The 18,456-nt window shown below is 53.8% G+C and overlaps 2 protein-coding genes across 6 annotated transcripts in view; one reads left to right on the top strand and one right to left on the bottom strand.

Annotated features, from left to right (window-relative positions):
• Positions 1–6,997: 6,997 nt before the first annotated feature.
• ZFTA (zinc finger translocation associated) lies at positions 6,998–15,639 on the top strand. 3 transcript variants are annotated; one of them, XR_009734583.1, is made up of 6 exons: positions 6,998–7,223; positions 9,350–9,847; positions 10,369–10,770; positions 11,144–11,698; positions 11,864–14,596; positions 15,457–15,639. XR_009734583.1 is itself a non-coding variant. In XM_061406737.1 (5 exons), exons 1-5 carry the CDS (start codon positions 7,076–7,078, stop codon positions 12,319–12,321), a joined length of 2,061 nt encoding a protein of 686 aa, XP_061262721.1. In that variant the 5' UTR covers positions 6,998–7,075; the 3' UTR covers positions 12,322–15,639. The 3 variants fall into 3 exon arrangements, 2 of the variants coding, with proteins under 2 accessions (XP_061262721.1, XP_061262722.1); XM_061406737.1 differs by having other exon boundaries at positions 11,864–15,639; XM_061406738.1 differs by lacking the exon at positions 10,369–10,770 and having other exon boundaries at positions 7,000–7,223; positions 11,864–15,639.
• A 167-nt stretch (positions 15,640–15,806) lies between these two features.
• The window catches only part of RTN3 (reticulon 3), a 66,470-nt gene continuing 63,820 nt past the window's right edge, over positions 15,807–18,456 (bottom strand). For all 3 annotated transcript variants that reach the window (XM_061406733.1, XM_061406734.1, XM_061406735.1), the window contains one exon: positions 15,807–17,800. In XM_061406733.1, the coding sequence (XP_061262717.1) occupies positions 17,755–17,800 (46 nt within the window). In that variant the 3' untranslated portion in view covers positions 15,807–17,754. The remainder of the gene's footprint in view (positions 17,801–18,456) is intronic.

Below are 18,456 nucleotides of genomic sequence, written 5' to 3'. Positions count from 1 at the left end.
CAATAATTTCTTTACTTTGCTCTCACCTTTTCTCTATAAAAGTTTTTCCCCAGCTCCCATCTATGGAGTGCTTCTAACCACTTCCACTTGATGATGACCAATTCAAATGGATTTTTGCTCAAATAAATTTCTAAAATTTTAATATGCCTCAGTATCTTTTAACAGTGGACTGTGCAATGGGTTTGGTCAGTAGGGAAGAGAAGCTTAGGAGTTAGAATCTAAAAGCATTTGTGTGATCGAATGTTGGGGACAACTGACATTCCCCAACATTATAGAACCCGTAGGACCTCTCCCCCTCAAATGTGAATGTCCCAGTAGTTCAAGTGGCAGCTTCTAGGTATCCCTGCACTGCCGTCAGCTTTGCACACTTGGTGAGTCCTCAATTATAGAGAAAATGTCATTGGAGGGCTGCTGTTTCATAGAACTTCTTGAAGGCCACATACCAGTAATAGCAATTGGGTATATACTACAGAAGTAAGTGGAGAGATAGACAGAAAAGTGTCTCTTGCCCTAAGAGTTGGCTGATATAACCTAATGAAATACAATGACTTTTTTAGTGAACAGTTAAGGAGAAGAAAGAAAACAGATAAATAGACAAGAGGAAGCATGCCCAATGGGCAGAGAGTGCTGAGTGCCCAAGTGGGCAGAGCTGCCCACCTGCCCACAAGTCAGCCCCAGCAGCCTCCCCGCAGCTCCAGCTCCTCCTACTCTTCCCATTTGTCTCATGATAATATTTTATTGAATAACTTAATCCTCTGTGTCTTACTTTTATTACTTTTATACACATAGCTCTACCTCATTCTTTTTTACTGCCACATAATATTTATAGTATGAACATTCTCTGGCTTATTTAGCTCTTTCCTTACTAAAGGACAGTTAGGTAATTCCTGAGTTGTCATCACCTGCCATGCTGCAGGATGAATAAAGGGAACACCCTTTATTCATGATTCCTGTACATGTACGTTTCTCTAGTATCACAACTGCTGGATGAGAGAATATGGGCATTTTGCAAATAAATTTTTACAAAATTTTGGAACAATTTTAGATTTACAGAAAAGTTGTAAGAGTATTGACAGTCCCCATATATCCTTCACCCAGTTTCCTCTAATGTTATTATCTTACATTATCATGGTACATGGGTCAAGACTAAGAAACCCGACATTTGCATATTACTGTGAACTAAACTCCAGCCTTTAGTCGGATTTCTTTCTTTTTGTAAAGTATTTATTTATGTGGCTGCACCAGGTCTTAGCTGTAGCACTCAGGATCTTTTTAGTTGTGGCACGCAGGCTCTTCAGTTGGGGTATGCAAACTCTTAGCTGCGGCATGTGGGATCTAGTCCCCTGACCAGGGATGGAACCTGGGTCCTCTGCATTGGGAGTGTGGAGTCTGAGCCACTGGGCCACCAGGGAGGTCCCTATTTAGATTCCGTTAGTTGTATTATCTTCTCAGGCTGCCATAATAGAATATCATAGATTTTGGTGACTTAAGCAACATACATTTATTTTCTCACAGTTCTGAAGGCTGGAAGTCTGAGATCAGGGTGCCTCCAGGGTTGGTGTTTGGTGAGGTCTCTCTCCTTGGCTTGCAGACGGCCACCTTCTCACTGTGTCCTCACATGGCTTTTCTTCTGTGCACATCTGCATGGGAAGAGTGAGCGAGCGCTTTGGTGTCTCTTCCTTAGAGGGCACTAGTGCTATGGGATTAGGACTCCATCCTTCTGACCTCATTTAACTTTAATTACCTCTCTCAAGGTTGTATCCACACACAGTCCCATTGGAGGTTAGGTCTTCAACATATGAATTTAGGAGGGGACACAATTCAGTCTATAGCACTGGCTTTTCCACTGATGTCCTTTATCTGTTCCAGCATCCAATCCAGGATACCACATTGCCTTTGGGAGTATGCGCATTTTTAGATTTATTAATAAATCAATTTGGCCAAATTGCTTTCCAAAGTGGCCCTATGAGCTGCCACATTCTCAGCTGGGTGTCCCCCTTTCTTCATACGCTTCCCATTTCTGATAGTATCAAACTTTAAAATATTTGCCAATCAGATAGGTGGCTAATAGTATCTTGCTGTTTATTTATTTATTTTTTTGCTACACTGCGGAGTACGTGGAACTTCCGCAACCAAGGATCAAACCTGTGCCCCCTGCAGGTGGAGGTGCAGATTCTCAATTATTGGACTGCCAGGGAAGTCCTCTTACTGTTTAATCAGAAATTCCCTGAACGCAAGTAAAGTCAAGCTACTCTTACCTGGACACCTGTCATTCCTCGACTGTGAATTACCTATTCTTAACCTTTGACCTTTTTTTTCCTTTAAACTGTATGATGAGTTTTTCTTACTGAATTGTAAGAAAATTGTACTTTTGTGAGGGGAGGGGCTATGTCTTATAGTCACTGCTGGCACATAATAGGTGCTTTTTGTTCTAAGAACCAGAAAATACTTTGAGGAAATGAAAAATGTGTCCCAGGAAACCCAAGTAGGAGAGTAACGAGGCTTCTTCAGGGTTTGGAAATGGGAAGGGTACATGGCCTCTTCTCCCGTTTCCACAGTGTAGGTCTCCTCACTCTGTTCCTCACAGTGCGAGAGGGCTGATCCTGATCGATATAGATATACCCTCCGACATCATTCAGCTGCCTGGAAATCCTGAAAAGTGTTAGGAGAGAGAATCTGATTGGCCTTGCATGGGTCAGGGTGACATTCCTAATGGACTGCTACTTCTAGACTCTTAAGCTAGAACGTGTGGAGGAAAGATGGTTGCTGGGAGCTCCCACTCTGGGTGGGGAGGGGTGAGCTGTGCAGATAGCCAAAGGAGAGCCAGGTCCAGCTGGACTGTGATGGATAGAACAGGAGACATGACCCCTGCATGTGCCTTTCCCCTCAAATGTACCTCATCCTTGTTTTGCTAGTAGCTGGAATGACAATGTATCCTCAACATGAGTGACTAGACAGCTGTCATTTCTGTTGTTCAGCATCCCTTCTTTTGTTAACTTCTTATGGTTTTTCTTTACAACATCTGCCCATCTCAGTCCACATGCTGATTCCTCTGGGAATGGGTGTCTGATCTCAGGCATAGGGGAATGGCACATCCTGTGTGCCACAGTGATTGGTTGAGGGATAAGCATGTGACTAAGCATGTGATCCAGATCAGGCCAATGAGAGTTAGACCTTGGATTTTGTTCACACTGCTGGAGAAAGGAAGATCTGTTTCTTTTCTGAGGGTCTTGGCGTGGTGAAGTCATACATCTGGAGCTGCTAGGGGCCATCCTTTGAAAGACCTGTCTGAAAGCGAACCAATAAAGGGGGAAGCAGGGTAAAAGCAAAGAGACACAGACAAACACTGAGATCATGGTTACACTGCTGAGCCTTGGGTCAAGTCACATCTGAAGATACCTCTTCTGTAGTTGTCAGTCCCATGAACAAATACACGCTTCCCCTCCTTAAAAAAAATACTGATCCAATTTGTGTTTTCCATCATTTACCCCCTCAAGGTGTGCTGACTTATACTGAGACAGAATTAATGAAACAGGTAGCATTTCACATCCCCCTCTGGGGTGTGAAAAGGATCCCCCCCTGTGTGCAGTGAAGACGGCACCATGATGTGCTGGGACCCTGCTCAAATCTTTGGCTTCTTCTCCATCAGCCCTGCAGCTGCTGCCTTTCTGTGGCTCGTGTGGATGGCTCCAGCTGTGCCCAACCTCTCTCTTCACTCCCTCCTCCCTTGTAGTCTCAGGGCTGCCTCCTGACTGCCCAGTGCCCTGGCTCCAGGCACTTTCCAAACCTTGGGGACAAACTCAAGGGCTTGCAGCAAGGCACCCCAGGCTCTTGTCCCCTCTCTTTCCATTTCTTCTTCTGCCTTGTGAAACTTTCCTTCACCCTAGATCTTCCTTGCCTGTGTTTCTCATCCTGGCAACACCTCCTGGTCTTTCAAGACTTGGCTCAAGCCATACCTTGCCTAAAATTCTTCCCTAGTTGGTTGGGGACCTCTTCCTTGGCACTTGTCACCCTGTTATTGTGTCAAGGCTGGCTAGCCTTTGGGCACTGGGAACACAGTGCCCAGAGTCCTCAATAATCTTAGAGGTCGTGAGAATGGTTTAACTTATTTAAAGGTCAGAAGAAAAAAAGCACTTTAAGGGTCAAAGAAAATGTTATTTTTTCTCACATCAGAAAAAAAAAATTGTTGGGCCCATAAAAATCCATTAAATCATTTAAAAATGATTTAAATTTTCTTTAGAAGATTTTCCCACGGAGGCAAAGGCTTCCCAGGTGGTGCTAATGGTAAAGAAATCTGCCTGCCAGGGCAGAAGACACAAGAGATGCAGGTTCAATCTCTGGGTCAGGAAGATCCCCTGGAGATGGAAATGGCAAACCACTCGTTTTTTTTGCCTGGAAAATTCCATGCACAGAGGAGCCTGGTGGGTTGTAGTCCATGGGGTTGCAAAGAATTAGATATGACTGAACACACACACACACTCGGAGACAAAAGTTCCTAGGACCCAACAAGAGTCATAACATGATCTGGATTGCGTGGTTTTCCCAGAGTAGACCCAGTAGACTGAGAGCTCCTAGGAAGTGGGGAACAGAACGTTCCAGGGCTGTGTTATGTAATTTTAAAACCTCTGTATCCCTAGTCCAGTACTTGGTACTCAGGACAGGCTCAGTCAATGCTTTCTGAATAAGTGGATAAGCAAATGAACGAATAGCCTTGAGTGAGACTCTAGATTCTGAGCCTCTGTTTCTTCATCTGCAAAGCAAAGCTTCTTCGTGGATGGCTGTGAGGATTAAATGTGGGTGGAAGATGGCTTGGAACCATGGACTTGGAGCTGGTCCTGAAGCTATGCTCACAAATGGGAGCAAGGAGAGGAGCCAGAGGTTGTTAAAAATGCCTCCAGGTGGTGTCCATACCTTTTTGTTGGTAACAAATAAGATTATCCTATTTATAGTGAGAAAAAGAACCAGAAGGACATTTACCAAAAGCGTCTCACAGAGGTCAGCCCTGAGTATGGGTTATCTTCGTAAATTTTTTTTTAAAAAAACATGCTTGGAGGACTTCCCTCCTGGTCCAGTGGCTAAGACTCTGTGCCCCCAATGCAAGGAGCGGGGGTTCGATCCCTGGTCGGGGAACTAGATCCCACTTGCTGCAACTAAGATCTGGCACAGTCAAATAAATAAAACTTTTAAAAAATATAAAATAAAAACCATACTTAGGAACAGGTGAAGGCCAGGTCTGTGTCTTATTTCACCTTTGTGTCCCTGGCCTGGCAGAGTTGAAGAACGCATGAATAAGGGAATCTTCCATCACATGGCCCCATCTGGCACTACATTAGCATCAGGGTCCCTGCCCTCGAGTAAGTCAGGGAGCGTAGGAAGGCCAGCAGTGGACAGAAGAGCCCTGCAGGAGGGAGACCGTGTTCACCCAAGGAGATGTCTCTCGCAGGTCATCATGGGGACTGAGGAAGAGATGGGACATCTCCTGTGGTGACAGCCACCTTTTAGATACTACAGAAATTTTAGTTCCCAGCCCCTCTTCATATTCAGGAGACGGGCTTCCTGTGCTGAAAGTACTTTAGAATTTCCCATGGCTCCCCAAGGGGACTGTTTCCTTTTCATAAGCCGTGGGTGTTTCGTCAGTATCAGACTTGTGGGTCTTGCTCCCTGCTGTCTGCTCATCGCCTAGGGGCATGCTGGCACACAGTAGGTGTGGAGTGAGCAAAGGAATGTGTGTCAAGCGTGACTTTAACGGATTGCTGGGCACGTCCCCAAAGAAGAGAATAAAACCCACCTCGAGATAATAAGACCCTGCACGGCCTCCCGCACCCTGTAATTTGGATCTCTAGGAATCGCCTTTGTTGTGGGCGACCAACCACAGGCAAAGAAAGCACCTGCTCCTCCAGCCGGTCCTCGAGGAAGGACCCCGGGCTGCCGAGCCCCTGGCTGCTTCTCCGGGCCCCTTTCCTTTGCTTCCCGGGGCCTGGGGGCTCCGAGGCATCCCGGGGCTCGCAGGCAGGGTCAGCCCCAGTGCTTCCCAGCCGTGGTGGGGCGCGTCCTCAGGTGCCGACACCTCGCTCGGGGTCAGCGTTCTTTGCCTCCTCGTGCCGGCCAGAGGGCCCAGGGCTGCGTCTGCCACCCCCAGGCCTGCGAGGGTAGGAGCCAGAGACAACCGCGGCGCACCCCCTCTCTTCCCGGCTTGCATACTGGGGCCCCCAACGCCCAGCGGCGTCGGGCCTCGGCGCGGCCGGCTCTCCGCGGTCTCCTGCGCGCCCTCTCTCTTCGGCCCGGATCTCCGAGGCCGCGGTCCCCGCCCCGGCCAGCTCCGAGGGCGCTGGGCTCGTCCGCCCTCCAGGGCTGAAGCCTGAGCTCTCAGCGCTCCTCGGCGGCTCCCGCGGGAGGGGGCGCGGCCGCCCCCGCGGCTCCACCCTCTCCGCGGGGCCGCGGCCATCTGGGGCCCCTGCCATTCGTGTCCGCTCTGGGGCCCGCGCCGAGCTCGCGCGGGAGGAGGCAGCCCCTGGCAGGGGCCCGGGCCTCCCCACCGGGAGACCCCCTTTGCCAGAGCGGGTGCGGGAAGCCGGGCGCTGAGATGCCCCGAGGGGGCAGTGGCGCGAGCTGAGCCTGGGTGGAAGCGCGTCGCAACGGACGCTGCGCCCCTGGCCACCTCGGTGACCCTCCAGGAGCCGGGACCCGAGCCCCGGAGGCGGCAGCGCGGGCCCGCGAGGACCGCGAGGTCCATGCTCCTAACGTCCGCGGCGGGCCCCGGATACGGAGCCTCGGTCGGGCTCTTAGCCTCCCGACGCTCCCCCCAGCCCCCCGCGAGCTGGCAGGAGGAAATAGCGTGCGGCCCCTTTAAATTTACCCAGGAGCCCTTAAAGGAGCCCCAGGGGCCCCAGACAGGAATCCCCACCCCGGTCCAGCCCGCGCCGCCGAGCGAGCAGCCAGCCGTCCGTGCTGCCGGCCGCCCTGTGCATGCGCCCCGCGCCCCGGGGCCCCGCGCACCGAGCGCCGCGCGCCGGCCGCCGCCGGCCCCGCGGCCCCGCGCCCTGCCGCCCCGGGGCCCCGCGCCGCAGCGCAGCGCATGGAGCCTGGCGGGGACCACCGGAGCCGGAGCGGCGGCGGCGGCGGCAGCAGGGGCGGCCCCGGGCCAGCAGCGGCCTCGGCACGGGGCCGACGGCTGCCGCCCGCCGGATCGAGCGGCAGCGCGGAACCCGAGGAGGACGACGGCGGTAAGAGCTGGCTGGGGCCGGCGGCTCGGGCGGGGGCCCCGGCGTGGGGGAGGGGAGGGCTGCGGCTCCGGGCTCCGGGCCCCTCTTCGCCGCCGAACAAAGCGGGGGACGCGGGCAGGGCGGGCGGGGGCGCCACCTGGTGGGCGCGGATTGTGGCTGCAGCGCCAGCGGCGGAGCCCCCCGCCCAGCTCCCGGGGTTGGCCCGCGGGGCTCGGGCGGATCCCCTCCCCCTTAAAGGGCCCCGCGGCCCCCGCCTCGGAGGCAGAGCTGGAGGGGCCCCGAAGGACCTGGCCTGGCGCCGCGGGGTGCGCGCTCTAGGCTGTTGGGACTTCCGTCCCCCGTCCCTTTCTCTTTCAGACTCCCAGGTGGTCTCCCTTAACCAGCTGTCTCTTAAAAAGTCTGCCCAGACCGTGGGTCCCTTTCCGGGGCTTCCCTCCAGAGGACCTGAGCTGGGGACTCCGCTGCTTTAAGTTGGGCTGTCTTCTCTGGGGCCTCTCTAGAGAAGGGCACCCTTTTTCTTTTTCCCCTATGTTCTCCCTGGAAGAGAGCATAGCTTGCGCCTCTTGGGGACCTATCAGTACCTTCCCCACGGGCGGGCAGTTTTTAAAGAGATGGGCTCGCCCACAATGTCATTCACTCCCCTTCTATCCGCGCGTTACCCCTCCCATCTTTTCAGAAATTTTGCCACAATTTGTCAGCTATAGCGGGACCAGCCAGTCCTCCCCGTTTGCTCTCAAAGGAGGCTGTTTCTCTGTGCGGGGTCAACGGCTTAAGAGCCCTGAAGCTTGCGTCCAGGCTCTGGAGCTTCACCCCTAATCCCAGAGCTCCCCTCCCAGAAATTCCCCATCCCCTTTTGTTTTTAAAGACTCCCAGCTCCTCCCCTTTTTTCGGCTCTTAAAGGGCCAGTCCACCTTAGACTAACAGATCCGGCGCTGGAAGGATGCTGAGAGACCAGCTAGCTTTCCAGTGCCTTTGCAGACAAAGACACTCAGGCCCAGAGAGCGGACATCACCTACCAAAGGTCACAGAGCAAGTTACCAGTGAAGCCCGGAGTCAAACCCAGGTTTCTGACTGAAACTAGCGCTTTCTTTTTCTTCTATGTACTTAAAACAAAGCCAAACAAAAACAGGGTGACAGGAGCCCCCTCTGATCCTGGCTTTTGTTTTCCATATGGTGAGATTCTCTACTGGGAGGATGACCACACCTGTCTATTCTGCCTATTTGGCCAGGAGACCCTTTTCTAAATGAAATACGGTCCAAATTGTAGGGAAAGTGGGGGGTACTGCTCAGGGTCTCGGTTTGGCAAAAGGGGACACCACTGGGTTGGTGGCCTCTCCACTGCCTGCCCACTGATTGCTGGGCAGTGGCCAGCTCCGGGCCAGAGCAAAAAATAAATCCCCAGAAAGACTTAATGGATTCCGGTGGGTGGTGGCCACTCCCTGCTGCAGTATCTTCAGTAGCCGCTCAGGTGGCCCTCCGGCTGGTCCCTTCCAGTCATCAGCTCTCCCAGACTCTAGTCCTAAAAATTCCTTTCTCTGGAGGTGCTGACAGCTTTGTCATGGGGTCCCTTAATTTGGGGACCTGACAATGCTTAGTACCCCTTAAAATGGGCCTCTTAGGAGGGTGTATTTGAGACATTATTGCAGAAAGGGAAAAAGATCATCTTTGGGTGGGGCCCTCCGGGCTGGGGCCTCGGGCAGTGGGTCCTGTGTGCAGACAGATGCCCCCTTTGTTCTCTGGCCCCGCTGCCCGCTCTGCTCCGGCTATAACCGCTGCAGCAGGCTGCTCCCCTGGCTTTACCCAGACAGTGCTCATCCAGAAGGGGTGCCTTGCAGAACCTGCTGCCTCCTTGGCCTTCACCTTTGTTTTTTGAAAAAAATTAGAGCTGTGCCCTGCATTCTTTTGTTCCTGATCCTCTCTTAAAGGGGTCTCACTCTTTGTAAAGGACCAATGTTTTGACTCCCTGCTCTGCCACCTCCCTTTGATTGCTCTTGCAGTCCCTTTCCTGCCCCTGAACAGACCTCTCTCCCACCTCCGTTCTCTTGCAAAATGGAAGCCCTAGGCTCTTTCCCTAGAAATCTTAGAGACTGAGAAACTGTCTCCCTTTCCCCCTCCCCCCCCTTCAGGGCAAGATCTTCAGCTGGAAGGGGGTGCCTTAGGGTCCTGGGGGAATGCCCCCCTGCCCTCCTCCAGGGCCAGGGGACCAGCATCTTCAGGCAGGAAATACTCAGACCACTGTGAGGCCCGGGCCTCGAGGCCTGGAAAAAGCCGCATTCCTGGCCGTGACCATCGTCGCTACTACCATGACCACTGGCGGCTGGAGTACCTGATGGACTTCAACCCTGCCCGGCACGGCATGGTGTGCATGGTGTGCGGCAGCTCCCTGGCCACTCTCAAGCTCAGCACCATCAAGCGACACATCCGTCAAAAGCACCCTTACTCCCTGCACTGGAGTCCCAGGGAGAAGGAAGTCATCAGCAACAGCTGGGATGCCCACTTGGGGCTGGGGGCCTGCGGAGAGGCTGAGGGGCTGGGGGCCCAGGGGCCTGAGGAGGAGGAGGACGACGACGAGGAGGAGGAGGAGGAAGGGGCTGGCCTCCAGGCTAGCCTGCCCAAGGGCCCAGGTAATGTCCGACTTGGGGAAGCTGGGGCCTGGGTGGTGGATGGGGCCAGGTGGGGCCAGCCCGGGCTTCCTGGCCAACTAGCTGGTTTCCTGGAGCAAGTTACTGCTTGCTTTTGGGGTGAGCTCTGCTTATTGGACAGTAGTGGGTGAGGGACCATAGGACAAGATCTCCAGTATTGCAGACAGTTTTGACATTCTGTAGTTTTAGAAGGATCCAGGGAGTGGAGGCTGGAGAGAGGCCTGGGAGCAGAGGGTACTGGAAAGGTATGACAGTGAAGTCTAGGGAAGGGTCTAGAATCTGGACCTGGAGGGGAGTCGGGTCGGGCTGAGGGTTTGCGTGCAGGCGGATTAGGAGATGAAGGAGTTAAGACTTGAGGGGAGAGGAAGGGAAGGGCAAAGTTTAGGCAAAGGACTCAGAGTCAGAGTGAGGGAGAGGCCTGTGGCTGGAGGTCCTGGCTGTGGTCGGGGGGCTCTCCCAGAGGGCCAGTATCTCAGTCCCTTCCCTCCCTCCAACCCTTTCAGGCAAAGCCCCAGCTGGTGGGGGCAGCCGGCGCCAGAGGCGAGGGGGCCCAGGGGCACCCCGGGCTCGGCGTGGGTGCCTCTCTGCCTCCCGGAGGGCTGGGGGCAGCAGGGGGCTGGGTGCCCGGCGGCTGGAGCGGAGGCTGAAGGAGTCCCTGCAGAACTGGTTCCGGGCAGAGTGTCTCATGGACTATGACCCGCGGGGGAACCGGCTGGTGTGCATGGCCTGTGGCCGGGCACTGCCCAGCTTGCAGCTGGATGACATCCGTGCCCACGTGCTGGAGGTGCACCCCAGCTGCCTGGGGCTCCGTGGCCCCCAGCGCAGGGCCCCCCAGCGTAGTGCCCTGCTGCAGGCCTCGGGTGGCCAGCCGGAGGCGCTGTCTGAGCTCACCCAGTCCTCACCAGGTGCGAGGCCCCTCTCATGGCCAGGACCCCTTCATATAAGGGCTGCAAAGTGAGGTCTGTGGCCAAAACTGGGAGTGACTCATCTCTCCCTGCCTCCACATAGATACACACACACGCCCCTCCCCCCACATAGACACCCACATCTCCCAGACACACACACAGAGGTCCTGGTTGTGGCGGGGGACTCATCTCGCCCCCCTCAACACAGACACACATACCCCTCCCACACCACGGTGCCCCCATAGACACGCATACAGATTCTGGTGGGGCTTCTAGCTTAGGGCTGGGATGAGAAGCAAGGGACCCCCTCTTCGTGGGTAAGGGCAACCCAGCCAGCAAGCTGAGCCCCTCTCCCTCACCCCTTCCCCAACAGACGATGACCTCGTCCCCCAGGACCTGACCAGCAAGAGCCGGGACCCGGCCCCCGCTGCTGGAGCCCAGTCCTCTCAGGATCTCAGCCTCCCAGACGTAAAGGAAGAGGCTGGCTGGGTCCCTGAGAGGGTGCCCGGGCCGGCAGGGGAGGAGGAGCCGGAGGAGGGCGAGAGGGTGGGGGTCCCTGGCCGGTCTGCGCGGGGCCGCGACCCCCGCCGCTACTGCCCGGAGCGCTGGCGGCTGGAGTACCTCTTGGAGTTGGACGGCGGCCGGCGCGGCCTGGTGTGCCTGGCATGCGGGGGCGCGCTGGCCTCGCTCAAGATGAGCACCATCAAGCGGCACATCCGCCGGCGCCACCCGGGCTCGGCGCGCCTCGGCGGGCCAGTCGGGGCCCTCATCGCCCAGGAGTGGAGCGAGAAGGCCGCCCACCTGCTGGCCATGGGGCTGCCCTGCCCCGAATCGCCCGGGGACCCCGCCGCACCCAGCACAGCCGCAGCCTCCGAGGAGGGGGGAGGGGCAGAGAAGGAGCAGCCAGAGGAGGAGGAGGAGTGGTGGGGTGAGCTGGGTCAGAGCAGGTGGAGAGGGAGAGGGGCTAGGGGTAGAAGGCGGGTGGGGACAGTAGAAGGTCGAAGGGGAGACGGGAGGCTGGCAGCACCGGAGGGCACGGGTAGGGGGGTCACGAGGCCGGGACGCTCCAGCGCGGTCCTTTGTTCCGTCCTAGGCGACGTCCCGCTCTCCCCCGGGGAACCGTCGGAGCGGCAGGCGGAAGAAGAGGAGGACGACGAGGACGGCCCGGATCCCGGGGCGCTCGCCTTCCCTCCGCCGCCGCCCCCGCCGCCCCCACCTCCCCCGCCCCGCAGCCGAGAGCAGCGGCGGAACTACCAGCCGCGCTGGCGGGGCGAGTACCTGATGGACTACGACGGCAGCCGGCGCGGCCTGGTGTGCATGGTGTGCGGGGGCGCGCTGGCCACGCTCAAGGTCAGCACCATCAAGCGGCACATCCTGCAGGTGCACCCCTTCTCCATGGACTTCACGCCCGAGGAGCGCCAGACCATCCTGGAGGCCTACGAGGAGGCGGCGCTGCGCTGCTACGGTCACGAGGGCTTCGGGCCGCCCGCCCCGGCGGCGCCGCGCGACGGCGGCGCGGACCTCAAGGCGGGCGCCGTGTGTCGGGCGTAGATCACTCGAGGGGGAGGGCGGCGGTGCCGAGCCGGCTCCCCCGGTTCCCCGCGGCCCTGGCCGCTGCCCACCCCGGCTGGCCGGGCAGGGCGGAGACTCGGGACTGGGGTGGGGTGGCGGGTTCAAGCTAGTGCGGGCGCCGCGGGAAGCGCGCTCTCCACCTCGGACCCGGAGCCCGGGCCCTCGCCGCTCAAGGCGGCTAGTTCCTGGGAAGCCTCAGTCTGTGCACGGAGAGTTTTCGGCCCCCGGTCGCACCCCGCGAGGCCAGGCTTGGGCGGGCGGGGCGCCGTCAGTATTAGGGTCCCAAGTAGGTGGAGCGGAGAGGGTGTAGAAGGGACGCGCCGGTCCCTTTTCCTTGGCTTGGGTGGGCGCCCAGGTTTCACAGAGGCACGCCAGCAGGCACGGCTCTCGGGGATCGGGGCCGGCTGACCCCCAGCCGTTCGTTACTGGCCGTCGCGGCCGCTCGGTGGCCTGGACTGCGGACGAGGGCCTTCCTCGGGAGGAGGGGCAGTGGGGCCTGGGAGCCCGCCGGCCCGCGGGCGGGAGGGCGGGGCCAATCCCTATCCCCGCCCACGGGGCGGGCCCTGCGGGGGGCCGCCCCGCCCTCCTTCCCGGCCCCTGCCACGCCCGCCGGCGCCGCGATTTTGTAAAGGGATTAGCACTTTCTTCCTTTGCTCGCCTGCTCCGAAGGTCTCCCTGTACCCCTAAGCTCAGTCAGGCGCGCCTGCTTCAAGCGCCCTCAGTCCGAGTCCGGGACACTGGAGGTCCCGGCAGTTGGCGTTCTGTTCCCGTCCCCCTCTGCCCCCCCCCCCCCCTTTGTACGCCGTGGACGTGCCACCCATTCGCAGCCCTCTGGGCCTGGGGCCCGGCCTCGGCCTTCCTTTCTCTCCTCTTCGCGGCAGAGCCAGGCCGCAAGGGGCCGGGAACGGGCCCCGCGATCTCCCAGGCAGGTCCGAGAGGGATGTGTACATTCATTCTCCTGTGGAGAACAGGTGGCCCCGGGATCAGGCCCTTTTTGCTCTTTGTATTTTATTTTGAAACTGTATTTAATGCTTTTATATGAGAGGGGGAGGGGCGGGAAGAGAGCTGTCCGTCACCCTTATGTGCAAATGTCTTATTTATTATGCGTGTATCAGAGATAAGCTGTGAGGTGGTGGAGGAAGGACCTAAAGGTAGGAGAGAGGAGGCGCGGACGGGAGGACCCCAAACATCATAGACTAATGTGTGCCTCACCAGGTTCCTCCGAGGAGTCTCTAGTAACCCACTGGCGCTCTTCACATAGCCAGGCCGGATCCTTTGGTCTTAAAGGCTGAGTGGGGAGATCAGCGGGTGGGGACTTCAGGGCTGGGTCTGGAGGGGTAGCGGCCCTGGCAGCCGCCTCTGTGGATGGGAAAGCAGAGAGCAGAGAGGAAAGCCTTCCTTATCTCAGTGCTCCCAGGCCAGAGCCCACGGTTCAAGTGCCTCAGGCCCAGTCCCCTTGACTTCTGATTGGGAATTGAATTTTATACCACGGATTTTGTAGCATTTTTTATATAACTCGATTGTCTGAGCTGGAAAGACCTTGGAGATCAACCAGTACCTGCCCCAACCCCTTTCACAGATAGGTAAGATGGAGTCCAGGAACTGAAATTATCACACACCAGGTAGGAGCAGTACTAGGACTAGAATAAAAACCTCAACTCCCAGTTCAGTGTTCTTTGCACTACACCACATGGCCTCCCCATCTCTGGTAAGTTAAAATTTCTTTTACGGTTAGGCCTGCCGAAGGATGGCGTGTGCAGCTGGGCTCCGCAGGCCCTCCCAGTGCAGTTGTGGGCTCCTGGGAGTGGCAAAGAGCAGCACACTCCTAGAACAAGTATTCAACAGGGCAGTCCTGCCACCATTGGCTTCAGCTGGAGGGTGCCAGCAGCAGCTTTCCTGACCAGAACTGCACAAGTAGGGCTGACTGCCACCTGGCCCAAGGCCTCCCTGCTGGGCAAAGGCTCTGGCATTGTTTTGTTGATGCCACCAGGGGTTCAGGAAATACTGCATGGGCTGTCACTCGCCTAAAAAGTGAATTCCTAGCGTTTGAACCTCCAGGTTTTTTGAGACAGTATTAAAAAGAGAGCAGGGATTATGGATGGCCCCAGGTTGGGTACTGCCATTCTTTTATTTTCCTTCATGCATGTTGTTTTCAGATCCAGGAGTGCTCTGCCACTTTCACTACTCTGCCTATTCAAAAACAGGCAGACTGGGGCAACTATCATAGTCATCCACACCCTCTGCCGAAGTTCAGGTAAGCCAGGGCAGAGAGCAGGATGAGAATGGTTTTTGCTCTCAATAGGCAGGGAGAGGCCTTAGGAGGGCAGCAGTGGATGTCTTCATTGAGAAGCAGCCCCAAGCACTCCACTGGTTCTCAAAAGTGTAGCCAACAGAAATTAGGAAGTTAGTAGAAATGCAAATTCTTGGGTGGCAACTTATGGATCAGAAACTGGCGTGGAGCCTAGCAATCTGTTTTGATAAGCCCTCCAGTGATCACAAGGCATGCTGAAGTTCTGAGCACCAGTGAACTGCGCAGTGGCACTGTGGTTGTACTACTTTGCAGCTATTATAGCCTCTTGAACTAACAGTCAGGAGATTAGGTGGTTCTCATCTCTAGGTGCCTCCTCCTTGCCTTGGGAGTCTGATATGAACAGGTGAAGTTTCTTCATGAATTTTTTTTGTTAATGGTATGCTTGCTATTATGGCCAATATGTAAATGTTACTCTGAATACATATTTATATACCATGTTAGTGACATTATTTGAACATTTGTATGCGTATTTGTGAAGTTGTTCGCATCAGTTACTTTTTAAAAATTTCAGCCTAAGTTTTCTAAGAGGTATGTTGAATTAAAAAAAGCAGCTTAAGGGTCATGGCAGCCTTAGTTTTGGGAAAGAGCAAAGACCTGATGGGAAGGTTTCCATTTTCCATGGCGACTGAGTCTCATTTGAAGCACATTGTGACTGTGGGAGTTACAGGCTGCTTCACTCATGCTGCAGGTGGGGGAACCCTCCTAGGTTGGTGTGAACTGGGACAACAGACCCCCCTGGCCCTTTCCACTCACCATCTTTCTCCTGCGGTCCCCTCTTAAGAGGATCTCTTATTTTCTTTCAGAAACCAAATGCACAGCTTTGTTCTACTATGGAAATTCTGCAATCTTGGAAATCACTACTAGTATCAACTATTAATCACTTTTTAAAGCCTCGAAAGTGGAGTGGGGATGGGGGCCAGTGGAAGCCTTGTTTGGTTCTTACTTTACCCAAACTGTGTATAAAGAATAAAGTTAGCAGAATGACAGCACAGTCACTGTTCTTTTTTTCTTTTTTATTAATACCACATCAATTTGCATTTTACAGGAACCAAGATTCAAGCTCCTTGATGCTACTGTACTTTTATGTTGCACGCACATATACGCACACAGTTTCATTAGTAATTTTTCACCTATAGATTTTTCTTAAAAAAAAAAACAAAACAAAACTTCCTGTGTGGCACAAAGATCTGTCCAATCAATCTGAACACAGCAGTGACAAAGCAAAAGCTAGGTGTGGAGGCTTCCTGTGCAGGGAAAGGCCCTTAGGAGGGGAAGCCCAAAAAGACAATCAGTGCACTGACTTCTTGGGAGGGCAAAGGAATGAAGGTGGAAAGTGCATTTCCTACCATGACGTGAAATGAGTGAAAACATTTCAGAAGGAAAGGGGGCTAAGAAAATAAGAGTGGAGTAAGGCAAGGTACCTTTACCCATCTAAATTCCTAAGTAATTTTCTCAACAAAGTAGAAAGAAAAGATCCTTCCACTACCTTCTACAGAGCTGCACTGCTTTGGGACCGTCAAAGATTATAGCCCTTACTTTCAAGTCACAAGTGCATATTCTGTCTGGATTATCACGACTGTCAGTTACAACCTGAAAGAATTCGCAGATGATTTTCTTTCAAGTTTACTGAATTTTAATGTTGGAAGGGGAGGAAGACGTTAAGTCTCAAGTGGGAATCAAAGATTCCCAAATGCCCTCCATCTGTTAACAACGTGAACTGTTTGTTGTCTTTTAATTGCGCATGGAGCCCGCCAACACAATCTGCCCTGCCTGGTCACCCTTACCTACAGCTTCTTGGAAAACACTCTCAAAAGGAGGACCCTGCACCACGGTACAGGTGCTGAGACAGCTTAAGTGCCTGAAGATGGAAGGAATCCTCAAATAACACACGCCCAGTAAGCCAGCCTCTAAGTTAAAACCCCACCTGAACCACAAAGTGCACCTCCCTACACTCATCTGTGGGGTCTCAACCACAGATACGGTCTCCGCGCACGCCAGCGCAGCTTTGGTCCTCAGGTTAAAACGATGAGCACAGGTAAAGATGGAGTGTGCAGGGAAAAGAGAAAAAGGCCTTTGTGTTTCTGTAGCTCACCTCTTGAGAATGTTTCCCCGCCACGGACTGAGACAGGATTACAATAACTCAATAACGGAGGAGCCCACATGCAGATTAATTTTTTTTTTCTCTAACAAGTTTACAGCAGTGTACAGCAGTTACAGACATTTATTTTATAATAAGAAAAGTACAACCGTATTTATTGAACTTGAGGGGAGGAAAGAGGGAGGAAAGCACATTCAGGAATAAGCTCTCCAACTACAGCTCAGAACTGGTGTCCAGAACAAACGACACAGACACCACCGTCCCCCATGCGGAGCCTTTCCTTCCTGAGGACGCGCGGGAGTCACAGCAGCGCTCCTGTGCGCTCCTCCGTCCGACCTTCCAACTCCATTCCTGGTTATCAGATGGTATTCTGGGAATCAGGAATCATCACTATCAACTATAAGTTATTCACAGAGTTGAAAGTTATATCATTTAATGAAAAAGAAGAAGATTAGGAGTAGCTGCTCACGTCGTGGGGCAGAAAGATGGGATCAGGACTGCAAAACAACAACAAAAACAAGGGAAGGATCCCATTCTTGTCCCCAGATAATTTCTTCATAAGTTAATCATTATTTCTTAACTTAAAAATAAGGGCAAAACTATGATGGGAAGCTCTAGAAGACTGACTAGTCCTTGAAATTTGGATACAAGAACCCAAGAGATGTGTTTTTATTTTTCATTTTCTCCTTTACCTCCAATTTTCCCCTTCCTTTCAAGTTACAGGTAAAAGCTCCACCATCATTAAGGTACTGATTTATCCTATTAATTTGACTCTTTCTTTATTCTTTTGGGTTTTCTAAGGTATCAGTTCTTGTTTAAGTCCAACAATTCTTGTGCTTGATACTGAGGGTAGAGGGAAAGGAGGGGAGAAAACACCAAATAAAAAAAAGCTTGGAATGCAGGCTCAAGCTGACACCGAGCATGTTCCTTCATAGTACAAGTAACAACGTTATAACTATTAAATGGTGTTTTAGTAACTGTTGTGTTTCTGGTTTCCATGTACTTATTCTGCCTTTTTTTTTGCGATTCCAGGGAGTTTTGCTTGGATCCTGTTGGGAAAAGGAAAGAAAAAAAGAGTGAAAATACAGACATTAGTTGTAGATTTTTGTTTTAACACTGATCCTAGAAGACAGCTCTGGGACTCACTAGTGTCCTGAGAACAACACTCCCATTTTCACTGGGCAGGGGCTGAGTCTGGCCTGGGATGAGCCGAAGAGAGCCCCCAAGATCCACCCGCTCCCTGCCACTGAGCCTGCTGCCTGTCCTCTCTCGCTGCCCAAACCTCCTGGCTCCCTTCTCTGGGGATAACAGAGAATGAGGCACACGTAAGCACACTGCCTGCTGGCTGTGCTCTGTAGGAATAAGCAACAACCATATACAAATCTGTGTGAACTGCCCCTTGCTGGGCTTTAGCTCCAGTGTCTACCTAAGAAAGCAAAAAAGTAGGTAAAGATCCTGCATTAAGTCTGGGCTGTCTGGATATAGACAAGGTTTCCTCATATCAAAGCTAGAAAAAGCACTGAAACCTGGGGTGTGAAAGGTGGGGGGCGGGCACAAAGAGAATTTAACTGCTGTGATGCTTTGTTTCTTAAAGAGTATCTGAAGAAAATATGGAAAAATATTAACTTACAGTTCCTTGATATAGGGAGTCATAAAAATTCTACCAATATTTTATTATTTGATTTAAATATGAAACTGATTAAAA

This window comes from Bos javanicus, chromosome 29 (genome assembly GCF_032452875.1).
Source record: "Bos javanicus breed banteng chromosome 29, ARS-OSU_banteng_1.0, whole genome shotgun sequence".
NCBI classification, from domain to species: Eukaryota; Metazoa; Chordata; class Mammalia; order Artiodactyla; family Bovidae; genus Bos; species Bos javanicus.
This window is presented reverse-complemented; position numbering and strand designations above follow the sequence as displayed.

Excerpts from the sequence above, each read along its gene's own strand:
- ZFTA (XM_061406737.1), top strand. The coding sequence starts at position 7,076 with ATGGAGCCTGGCGGGGACCACCGGAGCCGGAGCGGCGGCGGCGGCGGC. Across the intron at positions 9,848-10,368 it reads TAGCCTGCCCAAGGGCCCAG|GCAAAGCCCCAGCTGGTGGG; the intron begins GTAATGTCCGAC and ends CAACCCTTTCAG. Across the intron at positions 11,699-11,863 it reads GGAGGAGGAGGAGTGGTGGG|GCGACGTCCCGCTCTCCCCC; the intron begins GTGAGCTGGGTC and ends GTTCCGTCCTAG.